At 39.3% G+C, this 26,459-nt stretch overlaps 1 protein-coding gene and 2 non-coding genes across 4 annotated transcripts in view; 1 reads left to right on the top strand and 2 right to left on the bottom strand.

Moving 5' to 3' along the window:
• Positions 1–109: 109 nt before the first annotated feature.
• trnar-ucg (transfer RNA arginine (anticodon UCG)) lies at positions 110–182 on the bottom strand. The gene has a single exon. It is a non-coding gene; the product is annotated as a tRNA-Arg (tRNA).
• Positions 183–4,527: 4,345 nt separating this feature from the next.
• Positions 4,528–4,600, bottom strand: trnar-ucg (transfer RNA arginine (anticodon UCG)). Its single transcript has one exon. It is a non-coding gene; the product is annotated as a tRNA-Arg (tRNA).
• A 519-nt stretch (positions 4,601–5,119) lies between these two features.
• LOC110013798 (uncharacterized) overlaps positions 5,120–26,459 on the top strand; it is a 65,358-nt gene continuing 44,018 nt past the window's right edge. Inside the window, exons 1-2 of one of the 2 annotated variants that reach the window (XM_020709902.3) lie at positions 5,121–5,606; positions 12,385–14,807. In XM_020709902.3, the coding sequence (XP_020565561.2) occupies positions 5,462–5,606; positions 12,385–13,658 (1,419 nt within the window). In that variant the 5' untranslated portion in view covers positions 5,121–5,461 and the 3' untranslated portion in view covers positions 13,659–14,807. Of the gene's footprint in view, positions 5,607–12,384; positions 14,808–26,459 lie in introns of those variants that run through there. The other variant, XM_023962633.2, reaches the window with a different exon arrangement.

A 26,459-nucleotide genomic window follows, 5' to 3' on the forward strand; every position in this document is an offset into this window, starting at 1 on the left:
CATATGCAGAGATTCTCATTTGAAAAAAGTGAACAGACACTGCACTCATATTAATGAATTATTGATAGTTAGGTGGATATAATGATTTCAGATTCTGACAGTAATCCAACAACCATGAAGGGACTCGAACCCTCAATCTTCTGATCCGAAGTCAGACGCCTTGTCCATTAGGCCACATGGTCTGTGACAACATCCAGGTCCAGCTGCAGTTGGAGAACAACATCATCCAGCTGGATATTCTTCTTTTGTGTTAGCAGTGGTGTCTTCCAGGGTCTCCTACTAGAAGGTTTTCTTTCATTCAGAACTTGAAGGATGCTGTGAATTGAACCTGTTATTTCCTGTGTCTGCAGATCAGCTTAATTCTTTTTTGGTGATTGTTCTGTCATTTGTTGTCATTTTCTTTTCTCTTCTATTCACTATTTCACATTTCTGACAGACTCATTACTATGGTCATTTCTCAGAACTGGATCTGTTTTTTAAATTTTATGAATTTAATCAAACTGTGACGTAGAAGTGAATCACAAGGAACCATACCAGCACAGATTGCTTGCTTACTTCAAAAGAACTAATTTCTTTGATTTATGTCTCCAACCATGAAGGGACTTGAACCCTCAATCTTCTGATCCGAAGTCAGACGCCTTGTCCATTAGGCCACATGATGATGTCATAGTCCAGCTGCAGGTGGAGGACAGCATCATCCAGCTGAAGAAGAGGAGGAGCTTCTGCTGCCTCAAAGAGGAAGGTGGAGGAGGTGAGAGGCTTCACTGGAGCTTTGGACCAAACCCTGTGATGGACTCACAACATCTCCAGGCTGTTTCCAGCATCCCTGTTTCATCTGAAGAAGCTCCAGGCTGAAAGCTGCAGCAGCTGCAAACATCTGGACTTCCTGCTGCAGCTGCAGACCTTCATGTGACTGTGGGAGCTGCAGCAGCTGAGGAGCTCAGCATCTCTGCAGACAGATGGAGCTCAGAGCTCCTGAAAGGAAATGACAGAGTTGTGGAGGTTTAGTGGCTGATCTTCAATTTTATTTGTATATCCCAAATTCACAACAACAGTTGTCTCAATGGGCTTCGTACCGGTAGTCATGGCCGGCCCTCCTTATACGCGAATTACGCAGCCGCGTAGGGCCCCCGTCATCACCAGGGCCCCGAAGTGGCGAAGTAAATGAAATAAAGAAAGACCCAAATCTGGCAACCCATTTGATAGAATTTCCGTACCAACGTTGCTCTGAATGTTGTGCAAAAGAAACTTGCCTGCACTTTTGTGATCCCCCCTTCAACACACCTGAACCAATCTGGCAACCCAAATAAGGACGTCACGCCCCTCTTAGCAACGATTGGTCAACATCATTCCATCTGAGCCATACACAGTGTGCATTTGTTGGGAAAGTTGGGAAAAAGAAAAAAACGAGCACATTTTATCACACTGATCAAAGCGACAAGACAACTTCATGCCAAAGATACTTTATCCACCATTAGGAGCTGAAAAAAGATGAACTTCAACATCAATCACAAGGTAAGTTTGGAGGATGTTGGAGCCGTATTTATACATTATCCTGCCTTTCGGTGCAGCTGCGCAATTTACGTCAAATACTAATCGATCCGAGGTGAAGATTGCACATAAACAACCCCGTCATTTCCAATGGAAAACTCGAAAATAATTCTGATATCCAAGTTTCCAAGATCATTATGGTATGGTGGCTGAAAAATGTTTTAACTCATGTTATAATCGTATTGTTTAATTGTTTTGCTAACATATTCAGTGCGTTCTGCATTTTCCGGTTTATGTCATTAAAAAACTGCTGTTTATTATAGCAGGTCAGGTAGTCTGACTTTTTCAACATTGAATGTGTCTTAAAATCTTGCATTGGCATGAAATATGGAGAATCAAAACTGCCAAATACATAGGAAATAAATGTTCTCATTTATAAATGATATACAAAATAAATGTACTAATTTTAAAATCATGAACGTAAAATAATTGATAAAGACATTTATAAAAACTTATATTTCCATTTATACTCAAATTAGTGTTCACATTTATTATTTATAAATGGGTACATTAATTTCTTATTTGTATTTTGCAGTTTTGATTCTACATAATGGTGATGTTTTGCACGGTTCGGTCTCAGCCGACAGTTTCTTCTGCTCTCATAACGTATTGGAGGTGGTGCAGCGTCCACATCCCAAGATGTTCTTGTCATCACTAAGGATGTAATCTCAGGTAATTTTATAGCATGTAAAGTAATAAAAAAAAACAGTGTCTGCATAACCCCTTATATTTATAAACAGCAGCTGAAGAGAATGGAGTCCCAAGTTCTTCATAATTAAATTAATAAATATCACCTCATGCAAATAATCAAACAATACATCTCTCATAAATATATAAAAAGATCATGAAATTGTGAAAAACCTGCACACAGATTTTAAATGAGCCAATATTAATATTCTGCTATAGATATTTTATTGGCTTTATCCGTGATTATTCTATAATAATAATTCTTGTTTTTTAGCTGCAGAAGAAACTGTTGTCACCACTTCTACTGTTGAAAGGGGAAACATTTGACTGTTTTACTTTTCACTGTTTGCTTTTATTGAAGTTCTGTCTCTTATGTTCCAGAGGCTCCAAGAGAGGCGTGTATGGAAGAGGAGCAGACTGGATCCAAGATTCCACCTACCGGTACCTCAAATCCAGTTGGTCCAGCTGAATGACCAACCACTCTCTGATCCAGAAAGAATGGATTTGGTGCAAAGAGGTCCTTTTCAGACTGAGAAAGACTATGACTTTCCAGAATCCCCCTCATTGAGCTGTTGTGTTCTTTATGTTGGATTGTTTTATCGTTATTTGATTTTCTGTTAAGTTGCTGTTTTTAAAAGTTGGAGTTTTGGGAATGTCATTTGTTGAGTGCCTAATGTTACATTAAAAAATATATATTTATATATCTATATACATTTGTCATTCATATTTATTTCTTTGCATTTAAAATTTGTTGTGCACCACTAAATGTGCATCCAACATGCAGGCAATTTACTGTATTCAATTCTTCGGCAGCAACAATAACTCACAAATGTATTAATAGAGATATCTCATTTATATCACAACAACAGTTGTGTTTTTTTGGTGCTGCTGATCAGTTAGAGGGCCCACAAATTAAATTTCACTTAGGGCCCCCAGAAGACCAGCCGGCCCTGCCGGTAGTTGTAACGTAAACATACAATTAAAAAGGATCATAAATGCATTGAATTCATAGGATAATACTAACCTTGAACTAAACAGACTTAATTCAAACTGGCATCCCTGCCCTTAGACGGTAAGGAAAAACGAAGAAACCTCAGGGGTGCCCACATGAAGGAGGGATCCTCCCCCAGGACGGACAGGCGATTTACCAGAACTCTTAGAGAAGAATTAACTTATCTAAATCTACAACTACATATATAAAGTCCAGCAGACGAGCTTCAGGATCCACAGCCAGGTGTAGGAGCAGGAGCAGAGACGAGGTACACGGTCAGGAACAGGAGCACAGAAGAGCCAACTGGATTCTGGAAGCACCCCAGGAGGGTAGAGGGAAAGAGGGACAGTACATGAATCACACTGCACCAAACAGAGGCATGGAGAACTAAATGATGAATAATGATCAAGAATAGAGGAGAGAGGGAGAGTAGAAGTAGATGAGAATAGAGGACAGAACCCCAGAGCACCATAGTTTCCCCAGCTTCAAACTTCTAGCAGCCTACTAACAACTTTATTGTTTAGATTAATTTAAACAAATTAACAGTAAGGTCAATATTCTCTGAATACTAACTAGTCTGACAATAAGCCTGTCCAAAGAGGAATGTTTCAAGCCTAACTTTGAATGTAGAAACTGAGTCGGCCTCTCTTACATGAGCTGGGAGATTATTCCATAAAACAGGGGCTTGGTGGCTAAACGCTCTACCTCCAACTGTACTTTTACTAATTCTAGGAACCACAAGCAGTCCTGAATTTTGTGAACGAAGGTCTAACATCTCCTTCCTGTTGCTACAGAACGTCCGAGTGACTATGATTTTTTCAAAGGACCCCAAAAAAATGAAGAGACTTTCCTGTGGAGAGTCTGGAAAAGTTGTAGAAGTGTGTCTGTCCACAGGAGAACTGATCCATGTGACAAAGGTCCTTTCTGTAAAGACTGAGGTCAAAGTTTATCTTGAAGGAACATCTCAGAGTTCTGGAGGATTCATTTCAGAGAAAAGCCTTTTTCTGTGAAGAATTTGATAAAAGTTTTCATCAAACTAATAATATGAAAACCAGATGAGATTTCACAGCAGGAAACACATGCAGGAAAAGAATTCAGCTGCAAGGAACTAGAAAAAGTGGTGCATGTGTGAGGGAACATTTAAAAAACTGTATGTTTTCTATTTCCTTAGAAAGAAAGGTTTCCTGCTGATGAGATTCTGACTGTGATTCCGATGTGGATCTAGATGTCAAATCATAGGGAATCAAACAGAGAAAATGCTCTGACTGATTTCTCACTCTGTTTACACCAACTGTCTCCAATCATGAAGGGACTTGAACCCTCAATCTTCTGATCCGAAGTCAGACGCCTTGTCCATTAGGCCACATGGTCAGTGATGATGTCATGGTCCAGCTGAAAGTGGACAAAAGCATCATCCAGCTGAAGAAGAGGAGGAGCTTCTGCTGCCTCAAAGAGGAAGGTGGAGGAGGTGAGAGGCTGGACTGGAGCTTTGGACCAAACCCTGTGATGGACTCACAACATCTCCAGGCTGTTTCCAGCATCACTGCTTCATCTGAAGAAGCTCCAGGCTGAAAGCTGCAGCAGCTGCAAACATCTGATCATCATGATCGTCTGTCTACAGACTCTGATGATCAAAACCATTATAGGACAAGTTGATTTTGTTCTGTTCTGAGTTTGTTCTGTTTCTTCTTTTTCTGTGTTTGTAAATTTTCAGCTGCAGTTTAATCCTTTTAAAAAATGTATCTCAATATAGAGTTAAGTATTATAAGTACTGAATCGAGTCACAGACATTTGCTTGGATTTTTGAGAGTACGGAACACTATGACTGATGTGTCGTGTTAGTGCAGGAGGTGGAGGTTCATTCATACTTCAGACCGACTGGTGGCGCTAATGCGCCATAAAGCTGTTTGCAAGACGCCAATAAACCACAGAAGAAGAGCGCGAGGCGCTAGCAGTGTTAGCTTGTTAGCAGGCTAGCAGCGTTAGCTTGTGTTGAGAGGACAGTGGTGTTTTGGTGGGACGTTTGTGAGGTTTTTGGACAGAAGGGACGATACGTGGTTCGTGTGGGAACTCTCAACATTTTCCAAAGTGTCGTAAATGAGTGAAGAAGTGTTGAACGGAAAGACAACGTGGATTGCTGTGATTGTGAGACTAGCAGATGATCGATCGGAGCTGCAGTGAAGAGGACGGCGGTGTTTGTGGGAGTTGGAGCTGAAGATCGGAGCAGGAACCATGTCTTCAGAACCTCAGGAAGGTTCTGTCAGAGAACAACTTTCTGCTGCTGAAGGAACCATCGTCCAGAACGAGGAGGAGCTCTGTCGTCAGCGCAGACTGCTGGATAGCAGCTGGAACCCGCAGCTTCAGCTACACATAGCAGGTTTGTTCACTGCATCCACCTGCAGACAAATAGATCCATGAACGTCTATCATGTTTTCCTCTGAGCTGCTATCTCTGCCTCCGATATCTCTGCCGTTTTTGTTTCACCAGTAATGTTAGCTTACTGGGTTATCATGTTAACTATCTTAACCATAGTGATAAGCTAGTGGGAGAGACTGTAAACAAATGGATAATAGAAAGTTAGGACAGCCTTTCTTCATACCAACAATTCCGCCCACAACCCATAAGTGAGTTTCTAATGAACTCCTGCACCTCTTCTGAAACTATGTCCAAAAAAATGTTGTTTTTCTTCGTTCTTTAGGCTAAAAACGGCATAATAGATACACAGATTTTGAGTAACAATTATTAGATTCAGACATATACGTTGTATTTAAAGTAGAGATTAGACTTCCAATTTATTGTATTATGATGTACAGTGGTGTGAGGAAGTCTCTGCCCCTCTTTAAGATTTCTTATTGTTTCCATGTTTACAACACTAAAATGTTTTCCATCATCACATTTAAATGAGTCAAAGACAACACAAGTAACACAAAAATGCAGTTTTCAAATTAAATTTTCTATCATTAAGGGAAAAAATCAGAGGCAGACACGTGAGCCTTGAGTAGTGCTACGTCTGATTAACCATTTTACAATGCAGAAACGAGCTTTGCATTGCACTTTTAAAATTCCTGTAGCCACAATAAAGGCCTCTAAATAAACTGAATAAACAAAACGATAAACAAATCTCGTTAAGCACCTACAGCCAGCACAAAACATTGAAAATAATGATAATTCTGATATTTATTACGGAGCCCCTAAAGGGCCATTGATAGAAAAAAAAAATGGAGGAAAAAATTTTTTTTTTTGAAGTAAAAAAAATTTTTTTTTGAAGTAAAAAAAAAAAACTAACTGGTGCGCACCAATTAGTATCTGGTGCGCACCAATTAGTATCTGGTGCGCACCAGTTAGTTTCAGGTTACATTATGACAATGTCAGTGATATTTCGTGTTTTCAGAAAGTTTACAAGGTCCATATCCTCAACTTTAGCCATTCTCAAGACAACTGTAGCTACATGGTGCACAATAAGCAGGCAGGTCAACCATCTGATATCTTCTGAAACTAACTGGTGCGCACCTGAAACTAACTGGTGCGCACCTGAAACTAACTGGTGCGCACCTGATACTAACTGGTGCGCACCTGATACTAACTGGTGCGCACCTGAAACTAACTGGTGCGCACCTGAAACTAACTGGTGCGCACCTGATACTAACTGGTGCGCACCTGATACTAACTGGTGCGCACCTGATACTAACTAGTGCGCACCTGAAACTAACTGGTGCGCACCAGTTAGTTTTTGTTTTTTTTTACTTCAAAAAAAAATTTTTTTACTTCGAAAAAAATTTTTTTTACTTCAAAAAAAAAATTTTTCCTCCATTTTTTTTTTTTTTTTATCAATGGCCCTTTAGGGGCTCCGTAATTTATCATTTCACTCATCAAAAAAATCATATTATTTGAAGGCAAAATCCATCCTCCTCTCTTTCCTCAAAAACAGTTTGATCACACTTTCATGTAGATCAGGGTGTCAAACATACGGCCCGCGGGCCGTGTTCCGGCCGCCAGGTGCTTTAGTCTTGCCCAGACATGCAGAGTAAAAATCAAAAGGATGTTTAAAAAAGAAAGCCCATTTTTAGTCCATTCCTGTGGCGAGTTATGATTTTCTTTAAAGAAATAACCGAAATGCGCAATTCCGCCACTAGGGGGAGCAAAGGAAAAGCAAAACAGGAGAAACAGAAAATCTCTGAATATGCCAAAAGCAAAGTTCGGTTCCCTGTGAGCCTCACAATGTTACGTTGCTATAAGAACCATCAGTAGTGACACAATAAAGACCAAAATGTTGGCAAAAAGAAAAAAAGGTTGAAGTGAAGTCCTAAGCTTTCCAGAAAAAGTGGCAGTTTTTATTTGTTCACAGAGCTGAATTCAAAACATGCATGCTTGGTATGTCATCAACAGGTCTCAGTGCTCAGAGAATATAACTTTCAGCACCACAATGAAACACACCGTAAAGAAAAGTTTCACCATTTGCAGTTAAGAAAAAACAAGATTTATCAACCGTTGGCTGGACTGATAAATAACTGTCTGCATTTACGGAAGCTGTGATGTCAGTGATGGAGCAGTGACACCTAGCTAGCTTATTGCAAACAAGTTGGCGCAAACATCCAAACCATTTTTAGATGGTGAGCTTGTTAAAAAATGCAGAAGGCTACAGAAAGGTTGTATCCCAAAAAGCAGTCGACCTTTGCTAGCATAAGTCTGTCAAGAATCACAATTACAGATCCAACATCTCTGAGAAATGAAGGATTCCAGTCATTTTTTGCATTTTCAGTCGCTATTGATGAAAGCATCGTCATCACAGATATATACAGCTGTGCATATTTATTAGATGTGTTGAAGAGACGTCACAGCGAAGTTTCTTGAGTTGTTGGACACAACAAAACCTGATGACCCAGTCAGCACTCTAGTTACTGTGCTGGACAATGTTGGAGTGAACTGGTCACGTGACGTCAGTTTGGTCACTGATGGCACCCCATTAAAAGTCAGGATGAAGGCAGGCCACTGTGTTTTGCACACTTGAATGACAGTAAATGTGTTGCTGCACAGGATTTGAATCCTGACATTGATGCCCGGGTGAAGTTTCAGGAGAGAAGGGGAGGTTAACTCAAAACTCCAATGTTCACAAATGTTTGCAAGTTTATTGAGTGTAATTCTATAATGGTTTGGACATTTACATTTTAGGCAGGTGTTTCATTTCCGTAGCCCCCCTTGGGTTTATTTTTGGGATTGCTTCAGTGTCAGATGTAAAATATTCAGTCTGAATAAAATTGAATAGACCTTTTTTTTTAAGTAAAATTAATTTTATTTAAGATCCCTTGGCCTCTGTGAAAGTGTGCAATAAGAAATGATTAGGCTACCATGTTGGTTGAGGCATGCTTTCAAATTAAATAAAAAAAAACTAAAACAAAGCTGTTATTTTGCTTTTACGTTACTGGTCCGGCCCACTTAAGGTTCAGACGGGTTGAATGTGGCCCCCGAACAAAAAAAGAGTTTGACACCCCTGATGTAGATCATTAGGTAATGTGGCACTACCGTCATTTCTGGCACTAGCGCTCATTCTGGATTATAAAAACAAACTGTGGGGCTGGCGTGGAAATAGCTGTCAGTGCCCTGCACTAGCATTGATAGTGAGCGTTTTTTACTCTTCTGTTGCAAATGTGCTGGATGAAACAAATCAACAGGTAACCTAACCCATCAGAAAGCAGAGATGCTACTTATTGTCAGGAAAATTTTCCAATTGATCCAACCACAGTTAAAAACAGAAAAAACAAACAAAATGTAATTGTGGCAGTTTATTTCTTTCATTCATTCTTGTTTGTAAAATGCTTGAATGTCTGTTTTGGAAAAGTTTATTTCTATGAGCAAACATTTATTTTGCAAATCAAAAAAATTTATAGTTATTATTTTGCACTTAGGTTTCAAACAACAATAAAATTTGCACTTTAAGATTAAACTATTTCTTTTGCACTTTATTATATCAGACTTTATTTGTATTGAAAAATGTACTTGTTACTAGGGCTGTGATGGAATTAATAATTACAACGCAGTATTCTTTATAAACAAATAAGAGTAAAAACTATCTAACAAATGAAGTAACTATATAGGTGTTGTAGAATGAGTGCTATGCGTGTAGGAGGAAAGAGAAAGGAGTGCGTGCAGCGCAAGAGTGTTGGGGGAACACGTTTATGTGTGGTGTAACGGAGGGAAGGACAACAGTAATAAATGGTTTTCTGCAAAAGAACTGTGATTGATTCTTTATTATTTTACTTTATTACTGTATTGTTGTTATTCAGCGTTAGAAATAAGGGGGAAAATGGTTGTCCTCTGGACAACCTGGCAAGTAAACTTGGTTGTCCTCCCCAATTTTTGGTTGTCCTTCGATACCAATATTCAACAGCAATGAAACCTACTCAGATGTCAGTACTGACATCTTTATTTTTTCTTTACATCTAATATCAACTGCTTCTTTTGATGGACATTTAAAAACCTCTTTAAATATTAAAAACAAACATTTGACTAAATATTGAGTATCGGTATCGGCTACAAGAGGCAGGAAAATATCGGGTATCGGTTGTAAAAAGTCATTATTGTGCATCACTAGTGAAACCCTACTTCAACAAGGGCCTCGAAGATGAAACATGGTTGGGTCTTTCAGCATGACAACAATCCCAAACACACTACTCGGATAACAAGTAGTAAGAAGCATTTCAAGATCTGGAGTGGCATAGCAAGTCTGCAGATCTAAATCCCATAGAAAATCTTTGGAATGAGTTGAAAGTCTGGGTTGCCCGGCAACAGCCTCAAAACATCACTGCACTAGAGGAGATCTGCATGGAGGAATGGGCCAGAATACTAGCAAGAGTTTTTGAAAACCTTGTGAAGAATTAAAGACAATTTTTTGCTGCTGTCTTTGCCAACAAAGGGTATATAACAAAGTATTGAGTAGAGCTTTTGTTATTTTCCACGATAATTTACAAGTAATTTCTTCAAAAATCAGACAATGTAAATTCTGGGTTTTTTTTTGTTTTTGTTTTTTTGTCTTTCATAGTTGAGGTATAACTATGATGGCAATTACAGGCCTCTCTCATCTTTTTAAGTGGGAAAACTTGCACAATTGGTCATTGATAAAATCCTTTTTTGCCCCACTATGTAATAGGGGTGTAAATTAGCTTCTTCTCACTCATTCCGTCATCAGACGAAGCCAAACGCTATACGGAGGCGAATTAACAGACGGGGTGGGGGGTGTCTCATATGGCGTGCGCTTCTTTGTGATCAGAAAGGCAGAAAAATAAATTCACTAATAGAAGGGCTAATAAACATGATTATTTTCCACTGTGTTTTTTTTTTTATGATTTGCACTTTTGATGGAAAACTCTAAATAACTGGTTATAGGGTAAAAACCAGATTATGGTAAGGGGCCTCAAAAGTTGCCAGTACCCGGCGTAAGTTCACCACCTGTGAGTGAGTTAGACGCCGTCTACTTTTTGATGATGAACAAAAGTTTCATTTAGTACCTCACAGCAAATAATCCATGTGTTCAGGGTCCGAAACGAACACTCACCAATTGCAACAATGTTTTTCTGTCTAGTGAGTAAAAGTAAAAGGGGTACTCGCCATATACCACATTTTTGTGCTTAAAAAAGTGTTTTGCTCGGGTGTTTCAAATCATCTGAAATAATCCCCCAGATGTCCAGAAAATGCATATACAGGCCCCAAATTTTAAACGTTTTCCAGTGTGCTTGGGTGGTAGCCTCCTTTCTTCTCAGTAGCCTCCTACTCTGAAGACTTTTGAGGCCCCTGGATAATTATGTAAAGATTAAAAAGTTAAAGGCCCCACTCCAGGTAAAAAAAATTTTGTGTGTTTTTTCTAACATGTTCTTTGAGCTTTTTTCTGATGATGGAGGATAGTGTAAAGAAAATGAAGCCTAGTTTGAGAAATTCTGTATTCAAATCATTGTGAATCAGCAGCACACTAAAAAAATATCATTTGAAAAAGCTTGCAGGTGTTACATTGAACCTTCAATGGCAGACCACAAGCTCCTTGTTCCACTTTATTCCGATGCATCCTACTTGTAGAAAACTAGATCCATAACGGGTCCAACAGATCATGGGTGAACCATGATTCATACAGATTATTAGCCACAGTTTTAAACACATGTATGGAAGCATCTTTTTAAATCAATTGTGTAGTAACACTTTGCCTTTCTAGTCAACTCGGCCTGTAATTGTCATCATTGGTGTACCTCAACTATGAGAGACAAAATGAGAAAAAAATATTTTATTTTACATGTATTTTTTAATAAACCATCAACGTTTTCATCCTCAGAACACAGTGGATTCATATAGTCTTCATAAAATGCTCATATCGAATCAGGAAATCGTTGACATCAAAAAAGTAGTGAGCATGGTTTGCAAATTGCTTTTAAAATCTAGGGCACTGGATGGTCACCGCCCTAGAGGAGATGTGCAGGGAGGGATGGGGCAAAATATCAGCAACCGTTTGAGAAAACCTTGTGAAGACTTATAAAAAATGTTTGACTGCTGTATTTGCAGTCAATAACAAAGTGTTCACTCAAAGTTTAGTTATTGACCAAATACTTATCTTCTACCATAATTTACAAATAAATTCGTTGAAAATGATTTTCAGGATTTTTTGTTTCTTCACACCAAGCTGCTTATCTACTGCAGATTCAGTTGTCCCAGCCTGGTACAGGTCAACAATTTGGTTTTCAGTGTCCTTCGACAGCTCTTTGGTCCTGGCCATTTTGAAGTTTGGAATGTGACTGTTTTAGGTTGTGGACATGTCTTTTATATAGATAACAAGTTCAAACAGGTGCCATTAATACAGGTAACGAGTGGAGGACAGGGGATCCTCTTACAGAAGAAGTTACAGGTCTAAGAGAACCAGATGACCAAATACTTATTTTTACCATCATCTACAAATAAAGATTTTATTCTCATTTTGTCTCTCATGGTTAATTGAAAATTATAATTATAATTAATTAATTATTTACCCCACTGTGTAATAGGGGTAGAATTTTTTTAAGTTAGCTTCTTCCCACTGCTTTTTACACCTCGGAATGGTGAATGTCTTTAGGCAGGTAAATATGCTGTCTTTGACAAAAAAAAACAGTTAACATTTCTACTCTTGCTTTTTGTCACTGCAGACCTCCCCCAACTTTATCTGAGAAACCAGGAGAAAAACCCCTGTGGCAAGGAGGAGGAACAAGAGGGGCCAGAACCTCCACAGATGAAAAAGGAGCAAGAAGAACTAGAACCTCCAATGATTAAAGAGGAGCAGGAAGAACAAGAACCTCCAATGATTAAAGAGGAGCAGGAGGAACTGGAACCTCCAGTGATTAAAGAGGAGCAGGAAGAACCAGAACCTCCAATGATTAAAGAGGAGCAGGAGGAACTCTGCATTAGTCAGGATGAGGAGCAGCTTGATATGAAGCAGGAGACTGATACCCTGATGGAGATTCCTACTTATGAGGAAGATGAAAACAGTGAAGCAGATTTGAACGATCAACAGAGCTTTAATGTAACTGATTGTCAGGATGAAGAAGGAAGCCAACGTGAAGAATCAACATCTACTACAGATGAAGAGACAGACCCACAGAAACCAACGCAAAGAAACAGTAAAGTGAAGAAATATTCTTGCAAAGAGTGTGGAAAAAGTTGTACTACTACTCAAGGTTTGAAGTATCACATGCGAATCCATACAGGAGAGAAGCCTTATACCTGTAAAAAATGTAAAAAACATTTCAGCTTAAATTCCAATCTTACAAAACACATGAGAATTCACACAGGAGAAAAGCCTTTTTCTTGTGAAGTATGCAGTAAACGTTTCAGGTGTAGTACTCATCTCACAGATCACATGTTAACACATACAGGAGAAAAGCCTTTTACCTGTACTGATTGCCATAAAACGTTCAGTCGAGGCTATAATCTCAAAATTCACATGTTAACTCATACAGGAGAAAAATCCTTTCCTTGTAAAGAATGGGACCAAAGTTTCAGGCAAAGCTCTTGTCTCACTGATCACATGTCGGCTCATACAGGAGATAAGCCTTTTATCTGTAAGGAATGCAAAAAAAGTTTCAGGAAAAAGTCTTATCTTACAGATCACATGTTAACGCATACAGACAAAAAGCCCTTTTCCTGTACAGAATGCAGCAAAAGTTTCAGAAAAAACTCTATTCTTGCAGAACATATGTTGACACATACAGGAGAAAAGCCTTTTTCTTGTACAGAATGCCACAAAACTTTCACTCGAGGTTATAATCTCAAGATTCACATGTTAACTCACACAGGAGAAAAGCCTTTTACCTGTACAGAATGCAGCAAAAGTTTCAGGCAAATTTATCATCTCAAATATCACATGTTAACTCACACACAGCAGAAACAGCTTTCAAGTGACAATGCTCCCTACTCGAGGTGAAACGGATCTCAAAGCTCACAATTCGGATTGTGTCAAGGTTTTAGAGTCACAGGTCAGATCAATTTTCAGATTGCTCTTGGCCGTACTTATTTTGAATTATGAAAATGCGCTGCTTAATACAGTGGGGCAAAAAAGCATTTAGTCAGCCACCAGTTGTGCAAATTCTCCCACTAAAGATGAGGGAGAAATCTTTTGAAAGAGTTGAAAGTCTGTTTTGCCCAGCGACAGAGGAGATCTACATGGAGGAATGGGCCAAAATACTAGCAACAGATTGTGAAAATCTTGTGGAGAATTAAAGACACTTTTTGATTGCTGTCATTGCCAACAAAGGGTATATAAACAAGTATTGAGTTGAACTTTTTTTATTGACCAAATACTTATTTTCCACCATAATTTACAAAGAAATTCTTTAAAAATCAAGACAATGTGATTTTCTGGATTTTTTTCCCCCATTTTGTTTTTTTATAGTTAAGGTATAAATATGATGATAGTCACATGTATCTCTCAGTTTTTAAGTGGGAGAATTTGCACAATTGGTGGCTGACTAAATACTTTTTTGCCCCATAGTGCAATCATTGTTTTGAGCTTTTAAGTGTATTATGATTCCTCACAAAAACAAACCCCAAAGCAGTATCGTGATCAATTCACACAGATTTAGCCTTTGACGCACTTGGAATACGTTCGACCAATGCAGCTATGTACATCTAATAAGTGCAGCTGACATTATTTTCCATCAGTTTTTGTAGGAAGAACACGTCAGTATAAGGGTGGGGTCATCCATGACAGCATAAGGGATAAACGGCGCATTCTGGTGCATCTTGGAAAAACAAAAATCATTTTTTTTTACAAAAAGTCAGAGTAGCAAGGGATGCCGGAATTTACAACTTTAAAATCTTTCACTATGCTCTTTGCTACCATAAACCCCCTCTCACAGGCAGAGCAGCGGCTTTCTCCTTCCAGAGGGCCGGGACCGCAATTCTTCAAACTGGGTCACAGAGATGTGGAAATTCCGCTGTGGAAATATGTCGTTCACATATGTCGTTCACATATTAAGAGATTGTTTTAGTTGTACCCAGACATGGAGATGGGATGACTAACGCCTTTTGTACAGCTCTTCAAAAAATAAAATAAACCATATCTCTCAACCTCTCCAGTGTCTTTCATTTTAAGGGCAAGAAAAACTTTTGATGGTAGCTCCTCCCACAAGTGGTGGGAGCATCAGGTTTTGACGCATGTTAAAATAAGAGCGGTGGATGGGAATTTGATGCACAAACTAACAATTCATGGGTGAGGTGGGGGAAAGAGGGGTGCAATCCGTGGCTAGTGATCTGTACGGACCACGGTTTAGCCCCGATCTGTGCACCCCTACTTAACAATTCTTCCTCCCCTGCGATTTGAATAATTGTGGGAAGAATCTAATGCTAAACAAAGCTTATAAACCATGTGACAGACAAGATGTTAAATGGGACATATTTCTACATGTATCTAACAGTAGATGACAGACAAGAGGACAAAAGCAGAAGAACAAAAGGAGTCGGTTATCTCAACTGAGCTTCCATCTTCCATTCATTTGTTTTCTCATAAACCCATGATCGAACTGGGGTAAATTTCTGCAGTTATTTGCATAAATATTCACGTCAACTTCTTTAAATGACTGTAACCCTTGTGCTGTCCTAGGCACTTTAACGTCGGGACTTGGGTCATGTAGACCCACTAGACAGTGCTCTGAACCTTTTTTCTTCAATGATTTGTGATCTTCACTGGTGTCCATGGTTTACATGAAATCTTTCCAGCTTTATCCACCTTTGTCATGGTAGGGAGAACACGTCAATGTAAGGGTGGGGTCATATAAGATTGCACAAAGGTTAAACCTAATTATTGAAATATTATTTTACTCTATTTCTCATTAAAAACAGACTATAGATGAATGGAAGCGTTGCGTTTTTTTTCATCCCATAAACGGGATTTAATCAGAATCAGAAGAACTTTGTTGATCCCACACGTGGGAAACGTATGCGTGACAGTAGCATTGTAATCATAAAAGAAAAAAAGGAATTTAATTTAAAAAGTATTTACAAACGGCACAGGCAAAAATGTGCAAAAGTTATTACACTGTGAGTTATTGTAAAGTGTTATTGTATTGGGTAGGATTTCGGGTATCGTACAGTTTTTGAGCGGAGCTGTCTGAGCCTCTTAGAGAAGGAGCTCCCCTGTTTGTTCTGCAAGTGGTGGAGAGAATAGTCAGGGTTGTTCATTATGGATAAAAGCTTTATCAGTGATTTCTTCATCACTGCTTCAAATGTTTCCTGTTTGCAGCCAATAACAGAACCCGCCTTTCTGATCAGATTATGGGACTCTCTCTTTTCTTTTTAAAAGAGTTGAAACTTTAATGTCATGATCAGCAAGGCTGAGCACACCCAGTTGCTGGAACCCGGAAAGAAAACAAGAGATTGAACTGGATTAAATGATTTATTGTCCCAGATTGTAGATAGTGACCGGATGATGACCAGAGGGTAAGTGTGAACGGTGAAGAGAGTTGTGTAGGAGTTGTGTGAGTTGAAGTCTTGGCTTGGCTTTGCGTTGTGGCATGACTTGGAGTCGTGGCAGGGCTCAGAGTCGTGACGTGGCTTGTAGTCATGGGGCAGCTCGAAGGCTAAGGCTGGAGGTTAAGGATTTCAGGATTTTCTGCTGGTTGGTGTAGAGCACATATGTCAAACTCAAGGCCCGGGGGCCAAATGCGGCCCTCCATGTCCTTTCATGTGGCTCGCGAGAGCATAAAAGTTTTTAAGTAATAATAAAAATTGGTGTGTATTTATATATATCTAGGGGTAATCAGACTTGAAATATGGGAAATATACATTAGGACTTAAACACAGTAGCGGTTTTAGGCACGGGCCATACGGGCGATCGCCCGGGGCGGAAAAATGACGGAGGGGCGGCACCAGCGGCTCAGCTCTTGTAAAATACTTTATGCACCACTATTGGTTTACTTATATCACAGAGTTTGTAACAGCCTGAAACCTGGCGGCGCCCCCGCCCCGCAGCTGCGCTCCCTGTTGTCTTTGAGAAGTAGACGCAAATGTGTGTGAGAAGGAGAAGGGAGGGGGCGCGGGGTGAAGAAGGAGAAGGGAGGGGGCGCGGGGTGAAGGGTGCAGGCTGAGGTGAGCACGGAGCACAAAACGCATGCGCAAACCTGGCTGGATCTTCTTCCAGGGGGGCAACGGTCGCGGGCCGCGGCTCAGTGCTTGATGAAAAAATAAAAATAAAAATTGCGCCGCCATGTAGCGAATTAGCGCCCCTGGGTGCAGCTGCACGCGCTCCTGCTGGAAATGTTTGACGAACGGGAGGGGGGGGGGGCTGCGGGTATAAAAAAGGTATAAAAAAATCATGCTTTTTTGGTTATTTCAAATAAAAAATGGGAAAACAAAAAAAAATTCTTCACTTAGATGACAGTTTGTTTAGTCGACAGACTTGATACCTATGTCAGGACATTTATGCTAAATGCAAAAACATCTGAAATATGGAGAAAAAAGGTCAAAGCTGGTGCCCAATTTAGAAAGAAAAGAGAAGAAGAGGAGAAAAGAGACAAAGAAAAGGGTATTATCGCATAGCTAGATGCACGTTTTCTAAATTCGAATGCTACCTGCCCTACAACAACAACGTTGCAGAGGAAAAATCTCTTGTTTGGTCTATCATGACCAAAACTGAAGTAGGCCCAAATATTGCAAATAACGTCATTTTTAAGATATTTATTCTTAAATGTTTGCTCTGCCTTAACTTGTAACATTAGTTATGATTCGTGTGTCTGTCTGCTCTACTGTAACACAACGTTTTTGTTGTGGTTTATTGTTGTATATTAGTTCATAATGTTAGATAAGCTGTGATGGTAGCATGCTGCTGCTGCTGCTGCTGCAGCTGCTGCAGCAGCAGCAGCAGCTGCAGCTGCAGCAGCATGCTACCATGCTGCTGCTGCTGCTGCGTGCATCTAGCTGCTGCTGCAGCTGCTGCTGCTGCTGCTGCTGCTGTTAGCTTTTCAAAACTCCAGTTGATCAAGTCATACCTGAGATCACCAATGTCTCAGGAGCAACTCACTAACCTGCTGTTGTTAGTATCAATCATTCAGGGGGGGAGCAGATTTCATATGATGATGTTATTGACAAGCTTGCATCAGGAAGGCCACAAAGGTTAGGTTTTAGTTAGAGTTTTCTGTTCTTAGTGCTGCAGTTACATTTATTTTAGTGTATTATTAGTGTGATTTGTAGTTTATAATATTTATTTCAGATTGTTTGTGTTTATTAAATATTTCCTAACTGTATTTTCAGTTACAATAAATGGACAAAGTGACTCTATTGGGGGGGGGGGGGGGCGCTAGAGGAGGGCCTCGCCCGGGGAGTAATTCAGGGTAGAACCGCCACTGCTTAAACACTATCCATATAACCTAACCTGACAGAATCAAATGTAAAAGGATTTATGCTAGAGTAACAAGCAAACATATGTTTTCTATGCAACTGCAATTGTCACTAAGTTATAATAAATAGATAAATGAGTAATTTAAAACTAAGGAGCAGTTACATTTGTTTTCAGTACATTTAGTTACATGTTTAAGTTATATCCGGCCCTTTGAGGACAGACACTATGTTGATGTGGCCCTCGGTGAAAATGAGTTTGACACCCCTGGTGTAGAGCAACAACTCAGGTCGGCACACATGGAATTGGTCCATAGAGGGGCAATGAACTGGTGATGAACGCTGGTGAGGGTTCCGCTTGTGCTATTCTATGACCTCACCCTTACATTGACGTGTTCTCAAAGGTGGATAAAGCTGGAAATATTTCATGTAATCCATGGACACCAGTGAAGATCACAAATCATTGAAGAAAAAAGGTTCAGTGCACTGTCTAGTGGGTCTAGATGACCCAACTCCCATAGTTAAAGTGCCTAGGATAGCACAAGGGTTAAGTAGAGCTGGCTGGTGATGAGGTGAGTGCCAACAGCTGGGTCCAATCTGGAGAGCAGAGCAGAGAGGGGAGGGGGAGGACTCCCAGAGGCACCATGACATTTAACTAAATTTTCTTAGCCGCGCTGTATCAGAGAAATAAATAAAGCGTATCAAAAAAGACCTGGGCTCCAATTTGAAAAAGTCCAGACCAGTTTTCTCTTTCTGACTCAAACACAAAATGCTTTGAAGGACATGAATGGGATGCAGTTCTGATCAACTGGATGAAGATCCAGTTGATTTGAGTCAAAAATATATGTTTTGTTTTTAATTCAAGGTAATATTTGTTCCTGTTCTGTTGCCAGAGATGTGTATATTCCACTCTCAGGTGGTAAACGGTGATTGTATCACTGAAAGGCTGCATTTACACTGCAGGTCTTGATGCCCAAATCCGACTTTCTGACTATATCCGATTTTTTGATGACCCGCTTACATCATCTTTTAAAAGTGACCCTTATGCAATTTTTGCAGTTACACTATACAATGCTAAAACCATCACGTTCTGAGGACTACGTAGCAGCATTTCTGCCTTCCGCGGACAGCCTTTGGGCGCACAGCGGTTCGTCAAAACTTTCCCCAGGACTAGTTTTGTCTTCAGACCGGGAGCTGGATCGCCGAAGGAGGAAGTGCTGCTATACAGATCTGAGAAAGTGTAAACCATCATATGAAATTGTGTTTCCAGTTGTGTCCAGACATAATAAAGGCTGATGTAAATCCCACGTTTACATCCAATATGCTCATTGTGGCATTGCCCGCACGGAGGTTTAAGTACTCCCACAGCCAATGTTTTTAGCATGTATTATTAGCCTAATAATCCTTCTTCACGGTCCTTGCAGCCAAGAAAAAAAGCACTGACCGCACGGATTAAATAAATTATGAGCGAGCAGACCCTTAATAATAATCATAACAGTAATAAAAGCACATTTAGAATATGCGTGTTGGTCCAAATGGCAAAGCAGGGCAAAGGTGTCCTGCTTGATTAGTTACTGTTTGCGTCCCGACTGGGACCGGACCGGAAATAACAGCGGTTTCCGACTACGGTCTGAAGCCTGAGGCTGAAAGGTAACATGCTGATGGGGCTCCAGCTGTCCTCGAACAGCAAAATCAGCGCACAAAAGCACCTTAATAAGTCATGTGATCTCAGCTGGTGGTCTCCTGAGTTGACATCACTGACGTACGACTCGCATTTACAGGGGAATATCGGATTTGTCTGCTTACAATGCACGTATCCGATTTGTATTTGATTTATTTCCACAAATGAACGAGGCCTGAATCCGTTCGCGAAAATCGGAATCCATGCGCTTTTCTCTGCTTACACGTTCACCGGTCATATCCAGTCTGTGCCAGATGAGAGGAAAACAATCGGAATTGGGTTACTTGAACCATGCAGTGTAAATGGGCCCCACGTGTTGCCTGCTGATCTCACAGATTTAAGGTCATATCACACTGTCGCTACATACAATTTTTACATTGTCCATGGAGAAAAACTGGTCATATGTGTATATTTGTGAAAAAAGGGAGAAAAGCCGTGGTTCTTTATGTAAAAGTTAAGTAGATGTATCACAAATGAACCACGTTAAAACAACAGAAGTACAAATAAACCACACAAAGAACGCATAAACCTGCACCTCATTGAATTTCTTTAATTTGACATTCAGAGCAGAGCAGAAACCAGATTGCGAAAACACCATGGTCAGGGCCCACCTGGTCGTCCACCCCCCACCCCTTGGACAGGCTGCCTCAGGGAGAGGGCAGCACCTGGTGCTGACCATGGTCCGTCAGTCCAGTTGGTTGAGATAAAGATTTTGGCTCTGTGGGGACAAAGTTGTAGAATTTAGTTGGAAGTCCAACCAGTGCTGGATCTTGGGCTCACATCCTCCCCTACTGGACTTCTGCTCCTGAAATTCAGCTGTTTCTGAAATATTGCTCTGGTGCTGCTGTCTGTCTTCTAGTCTACATGTCTCTGACAACAGGTGTTTTTATCTATGAAATGTGTTCTCAGCCCCATTTACAGTCGCTTAGCAACCCAGCCTTCTGAGTCCTGCTTTCAACTCAAGATAACAACTCCAAGCCCCAGATCACAGAGCTTCACCAAGCAAAGCAGAACCAGAGATCCCCCTGACTGTCTGGTAGGCATCTGTTTGTTACCTCATCCTAGACTTGAATATCTAGCTGTCTGACTGTCCAGTTCTTTCAAATTCTTTCTTCCCCTCTATTACTGTGCTTGAAACTATTTTGTTAATTTAACAAAATATTAGGATTACTAAAAAAAGTTGATACTTTAAGGGCATACATCATGAAAAATTAACATTTTTGAGCTTTAAAGCGTACTATAATGTTAATTCCTCACAAAAAAACAACAACCCCAAAGTGGTTCTTTCATCCATTCACACATTTCTAAATATTTCTCTAAAAACCGGGTCACTAAGCACCAGCCCTTCCAAATCCATGAAAATGTGTGGGTTCTCACATTGTGACATAGATAAGTGAGGAACAGCCCCTTTCAGGAAGCGTCTGTGCTTCACCCCCCACCCCCACCCCCACCCCCCCCCACCCCCTTCGGCTAACACACACACACTTTCTTTGTGGAGCTAGCAGTGATCAGCAGAAACACTTTCATTTTATATGCACAATATGTACATCCATGTTTGCAAAAGTTGTTTTCATGGGAGAAATGCAGACACGCGGCCGAGGCTGACTCTAGGTTGAAATGGGCGGCACCCACAACGAGTGAAAGGCGGAGTCTCAGAGATCAACTTCCAGGTTGGAAAAGAGTTCAGGAAAGAAACTCATATTTAATTGAAATATATTGTTTTTTAATGTGCCATATGCCAAATGTTATCACATATATGGATATAGTTTACTCTGAAAAGCTTAAGAATAGCATGGTACATGACATTTCAAGTAAGATTTCCAAGACTGCAGACATTTACCAGCTCCTCTGGAATCTCTGATCACTGTCAGGAATGTTGTTTGGTTCAGCAGACCTTTGGGAGTTACCTCTTCATGGAGTCTTCCTCATGGCGAGCCAGATGGTCAGGAGGTGTTCTTCGCCGTCATGTCGTTCTGAGCCTCAAACAGCCTAGAGGTCATTTAATGCATCTGGAATGGAGGTGTGACTGTCACAGGCAGGTGATGATCTTCTGTAGATAAGATTACCTGGATCTTCTGTCCATGTGGCGGGAATCTCTGCTGTTCTGGTAGTGGCCGTGGATTCTCTGAGTATGTATGTGTTTTTTGAAGTTGGCATGGTCCAGAGCAGGCTAGCCTAATGTAACAAGTCAGTCAATTTGTCAAACATTTTAGTCTAGTTCTCTGTATATTTAAAATGACTACTTTCTTGTCAAAAACAAAGTTCCTCTGTCATTGATGCAGAGACCTAAACATATTTGTCATAAAAATACTGAGTTCAAGGCGGCTTGCTGATGCTGAGACTGTAAATAATTAATAAAAATACAATCTTCACTCAACTATCTGTTTGTCCAGCAGCAGGTTAGCGTGGACCTGGAGGCCCTGCTTCTGGAACAAACCTATTATGGAACTCTGAACTTGGAGAACTTTCAGCGTTCTTCAAGTTTTCTCAGGAGGCATTTTCTGAAGGAAGAGGCTGGGGTCGAAAAGGATCGTCTGCATCTATATGGTTCTGGAAGCGGATCGTTTTTAGTTACAAGACTGTTTTTGCCTTTGCAGGTGAAAGAACTGGAGCATCTGAAGTTCCTGCGGGTGGAGCCGAGAAGATGGAAGAGAGAAGCCTTCCATGAGGGATATTCCAGAAAGCAGGTTATGCTAGCTCCCACGGTAAGTTTGAGGCTAAGGAAGTGGATAACCTCAGCTTTCGGTTCCAGAAATGGAGGTATGTTTCAGGATATGTCAAGTTGCCATAGCAACTCATGCTCTGAACATAAGCTGGTTTGGAGCAGGTTTAGTTGAAGGTTAATATGTTTACAGAGAGGTGAAGCAGCATGGTGTGTCCATTTGAAGATGATTTAGTGGATGAAGAAGCTCAGATAATACTTTTTCCACCATGAGAGGGTGATAAGACCACATATGGATGTTGGAAAGATAAACTTTTTACATTGTTGATCTAACTTAATTTTTTGCTTCAGTTAATATAAATCACTTAGCCAATGAATGTTTCGGTAACACTTTATATTAAGATTCCTTAACAAGCTTTGTAAAACCAATTAACAAGCATTATAAATGAATTTATAGGGTGTTAGTAAGACATTTATTAGTACAATAAGTCTAATAAGGTTTATTTAATTACTTAGTTAACACATTTACAAGCATTATTATTAGGATGTTTTCAAGATGCTTATGATGCATTTACTGATATTATTGGTGCCTAACAAATGTGTCAGTGTTAATAAGCTTAATAAGATTTATAAACAACCTTTGTTAACAAATTAAGAAGTATTATTATTGTTTGGGGTTCTAGTAAGATATTTATTAGCATTATAGATGTCTAACAAAAGCCTTAGTGTTCATAAGCTTAATAAGTTTTATTAACTAACTTAACAAATTAATAGGCTTTATTAATGTGTCAGATGCTAGTAAGATATTTATTAGCATTATAGATGTCTTGCAAATACCTGAAAGTGTTGATAAGATTTATTAACATCTAAAGTCAGACCATTGTCTTCTAAATCCATATTACTAAACTGCTTATAAGCTTTACAAATGTATTAATTAACTTTGTTAATAGTTTATTAATTGTTTTGCAGCACCTCATCTAAAGTGTGGACGTATTTTACCACAAACAACCACAAAGCATAAAGATTGTAAAAAGAACTTTATGACATTAAGTCAGACTAAACATACACAAATCGTTCTGTAAAAGATATAATAATTTAATTCAGACAAATGAATTTTTTGGTTAAAAACATATACAGTGATCCCTTGATTATCGCGGGGGTTACGTTCCAAATAGAACCCGTGATAAGCAAAACCCGTGAAGAAGAAACCTTTATTTTTTTACAATTATTATACAATGAAATTCACTATTATACATTGAAAAGAAAGAACAAACCATTTAACAGGCTAAATCAATTGTTTTTTTAACAAATAAAAGTACTTTAGAAACGTTTTTTCAACAAATAACTTCTGTAGTGTGCTGTCAAATAATAATTTCAATCATCGATAAGAACAGAAGGCTTTAAATTGCGGAGATTAGCCCCGCCCACCGCGACCCGAGTGGATTAAACGGAGGAAAATTTAAAATGATTATGAAAAAAATAAAGTACAGTGGGACAGATAGTGACACCGGTCTTCTTTTTCACTGCTCTTCATACTGAGCCGCTGCATCCTCTGCAGCGTTTTTTCCTTCTGAAGCCCGCGGTGCAGCTGCAGGTGTGTTTGTTCGGGAGAGGAACATAGTGATAGGCAGTTGTTGTCGCTCTTTTTTCTTCTTTGCTAAAGATCCTTATACACCGACATGCCCCCCATCGATTATGTTGGAGAACTGTAATGAACGGCTCATCAAAGGGTCCCATTCTTGAGCTACTCGCTGAGTGACTTTTTAGCCAATCAGAATGCAGAACACAATGCACAATCCAAATCCGTGAAGTAGCGAAACCGTGAAAAGTAAACCGTGATATAGCAAGGGATCACTGTATACTGGTGTTGGATGAGTAGCATCATAGCTAATTGGATAAAGTATTAGCATCTATCCTGAGTGAAACATTCATTGCAAATCCCATCACCAGGAGACAGTTCTCTGCATTCAATGCCAACTGCATTCAACCACTGTTGCCTTGCTTCAAAGTCCACAAGAAAGTTGCACAAGCCAGTCATTTCTGAAGAACGAAGACAATAAACCTACAGGAGCCATGCTAAAGCTAACACGCTTTAACAAGCTTATGAACACTTAGGCTTGTGTGAGACATCTATAATGCTAATAAATATCTTACTAGAACCCCAAACAATAATAATACTTCTTAATTTGTCAACAAAGGTTGTTAATAAATCTTATTAAGCTTATTAACACTGACACATTTGTTAGGCACCTATAATATCAGTAAATGCATCATTAGCATCTTGAAAACATCCTAATAATAATGCTTGTAAATGTGTTAACTAAGTAATTTAATAAACCTTATTAGACTTATTGTACTAATAAATGTCTTACTAACACCCTATAAATTAATTTATAATGCTTGTTAATGGGTTAACAAAGCTTGTTAAGGAATCTTAATATAAAGTGTTACCAATGTTTCTTTTAACAGGAAAAGAAACTGTAAAACAATTCATTTGCCGGCCATAAAGCAGGGTTCACAGAAGTAGGTCAACTTTACACAAAATAACAAAACACAGGCAGTGTTTTGACATGGCAAAAAGTATAGGTCATGGCTCTGACTGGGGGATTGGGAAAATGCATGGGGCACTTGCTAAACCTACTGCCAGAGTCAAGGACTGGGGAAGCAGTCATCCTTGTTTGAACCCAAGAAGACATACTTACACTGTAAACCCGAACAAGTTACCAGAACTTAAAAAAATTAAGGCAATCATTTGCCACAATTTTTTTGAGTTGATTAACTAAAAAGTCTGAGTTTTCCATAACATAAAAGATTTAATTGTGTGCTACTTGTATTTCTTCATAACAGTTAAATTAAAAGTGTCAATTTGTGCAAGTCAAATATTGGCATTAAATATAACCTACATTTACACATTAAGACAACTTAACTGTCATCAGTTACAATGACTCGCAGTTTTGAGTTTTAAAGCCACAGGAATAAGTTTGCATAACTTAAAAAAATAGGGAAAAACAACAATTTTATCTTAACAGAACTCGATATTTATTAGTTACCTTCTTGTACAGGGATAATCAATTTGTTTGAGTCAGTAAACTCAAAACCATGCTTTTCAAAACTTATTTTCTTTAGAAAAATGATTGCCTAAAAAAATAGAGTAATGGTAACTTAAAACACTCTAAAAAGAAAAAAAGTTGATCCAACTTAATTGAATTACTTCAGTTGGTAACACCTAATTGAATTGAGTTCATGCAACTCAGTTTTTTATGGCAATTTAACTCAAATTGATAAGTTGGTCTAATTGAAAAAACATGTTATAAATTTTGCTTCAACAATTTACATTGGCACATTTTTCTAAAGTTTCAACTACAGGACCTTGAACTATTCACATCAAAGACATGAATAACCCAGCAATGTCTCATAGTTCAAGACAGGAGCTCAGGGGCCTCATTTATAAACGTTGCGTACGCACAAAAGAAGGCGTACGCCACTCTCTACGCAATAGTTGAGATTTATAAAAAGCAAACTTGACGGGAGAATGTGCGGTCCTTCACGCAAGCTCTGACCCAGGCGTACGCACAAAAACGGGTGAAATGAGAAACGGCGACACCGTCGGCAGATGGAAGAAACACGTGAAAGTGAAAATGACAATCCTGCCTCTCAGAAATAACATGAAGACTTCACAAAGCAAGTCTTACAATTAACATCTACACAAACACCCGTTTGATTGATCAGCAGTGAAACAAACAAAAAAATCAAACGAAAATTACAACAGAAATTCAAATGAACACATATTTGCAAAAAGAAAAGTGAAATATTTTCTGCAATATTGGCATGTTGTGCAATTCATCCTCATAAATAATATATTTAACAGAACGAAATAATGTACAAAACTGACATTCCCGTCAATGTGTCCGTCTGGCGGAGCAGATATAGGTGCAATCAGACAGACAGATGGATAGATAGAGAGAGATGCATTAATTGTCCACTAGGAAAAGTTGTTTTCATAGTAAAACATTTCTTCATAAGCTACAGAATTATGGTATTCATGCATATGC

The sequence above is a fragment of the Oryzias latipes genome, chromosome 2 (genome assembly GCF_053564925.1).
Source record: "Oryzias latipes strain Hd-rR chromosome 2, Olatipes_Hd-rR_3.1".
In the NCBI taxonomy this organism is placed as follows: Eukaryota; Metazoa; Chordata; class Actinopteri; order Beloniformes; family Adrianichthyidae; genus Oryzias; species Oryzias latipes.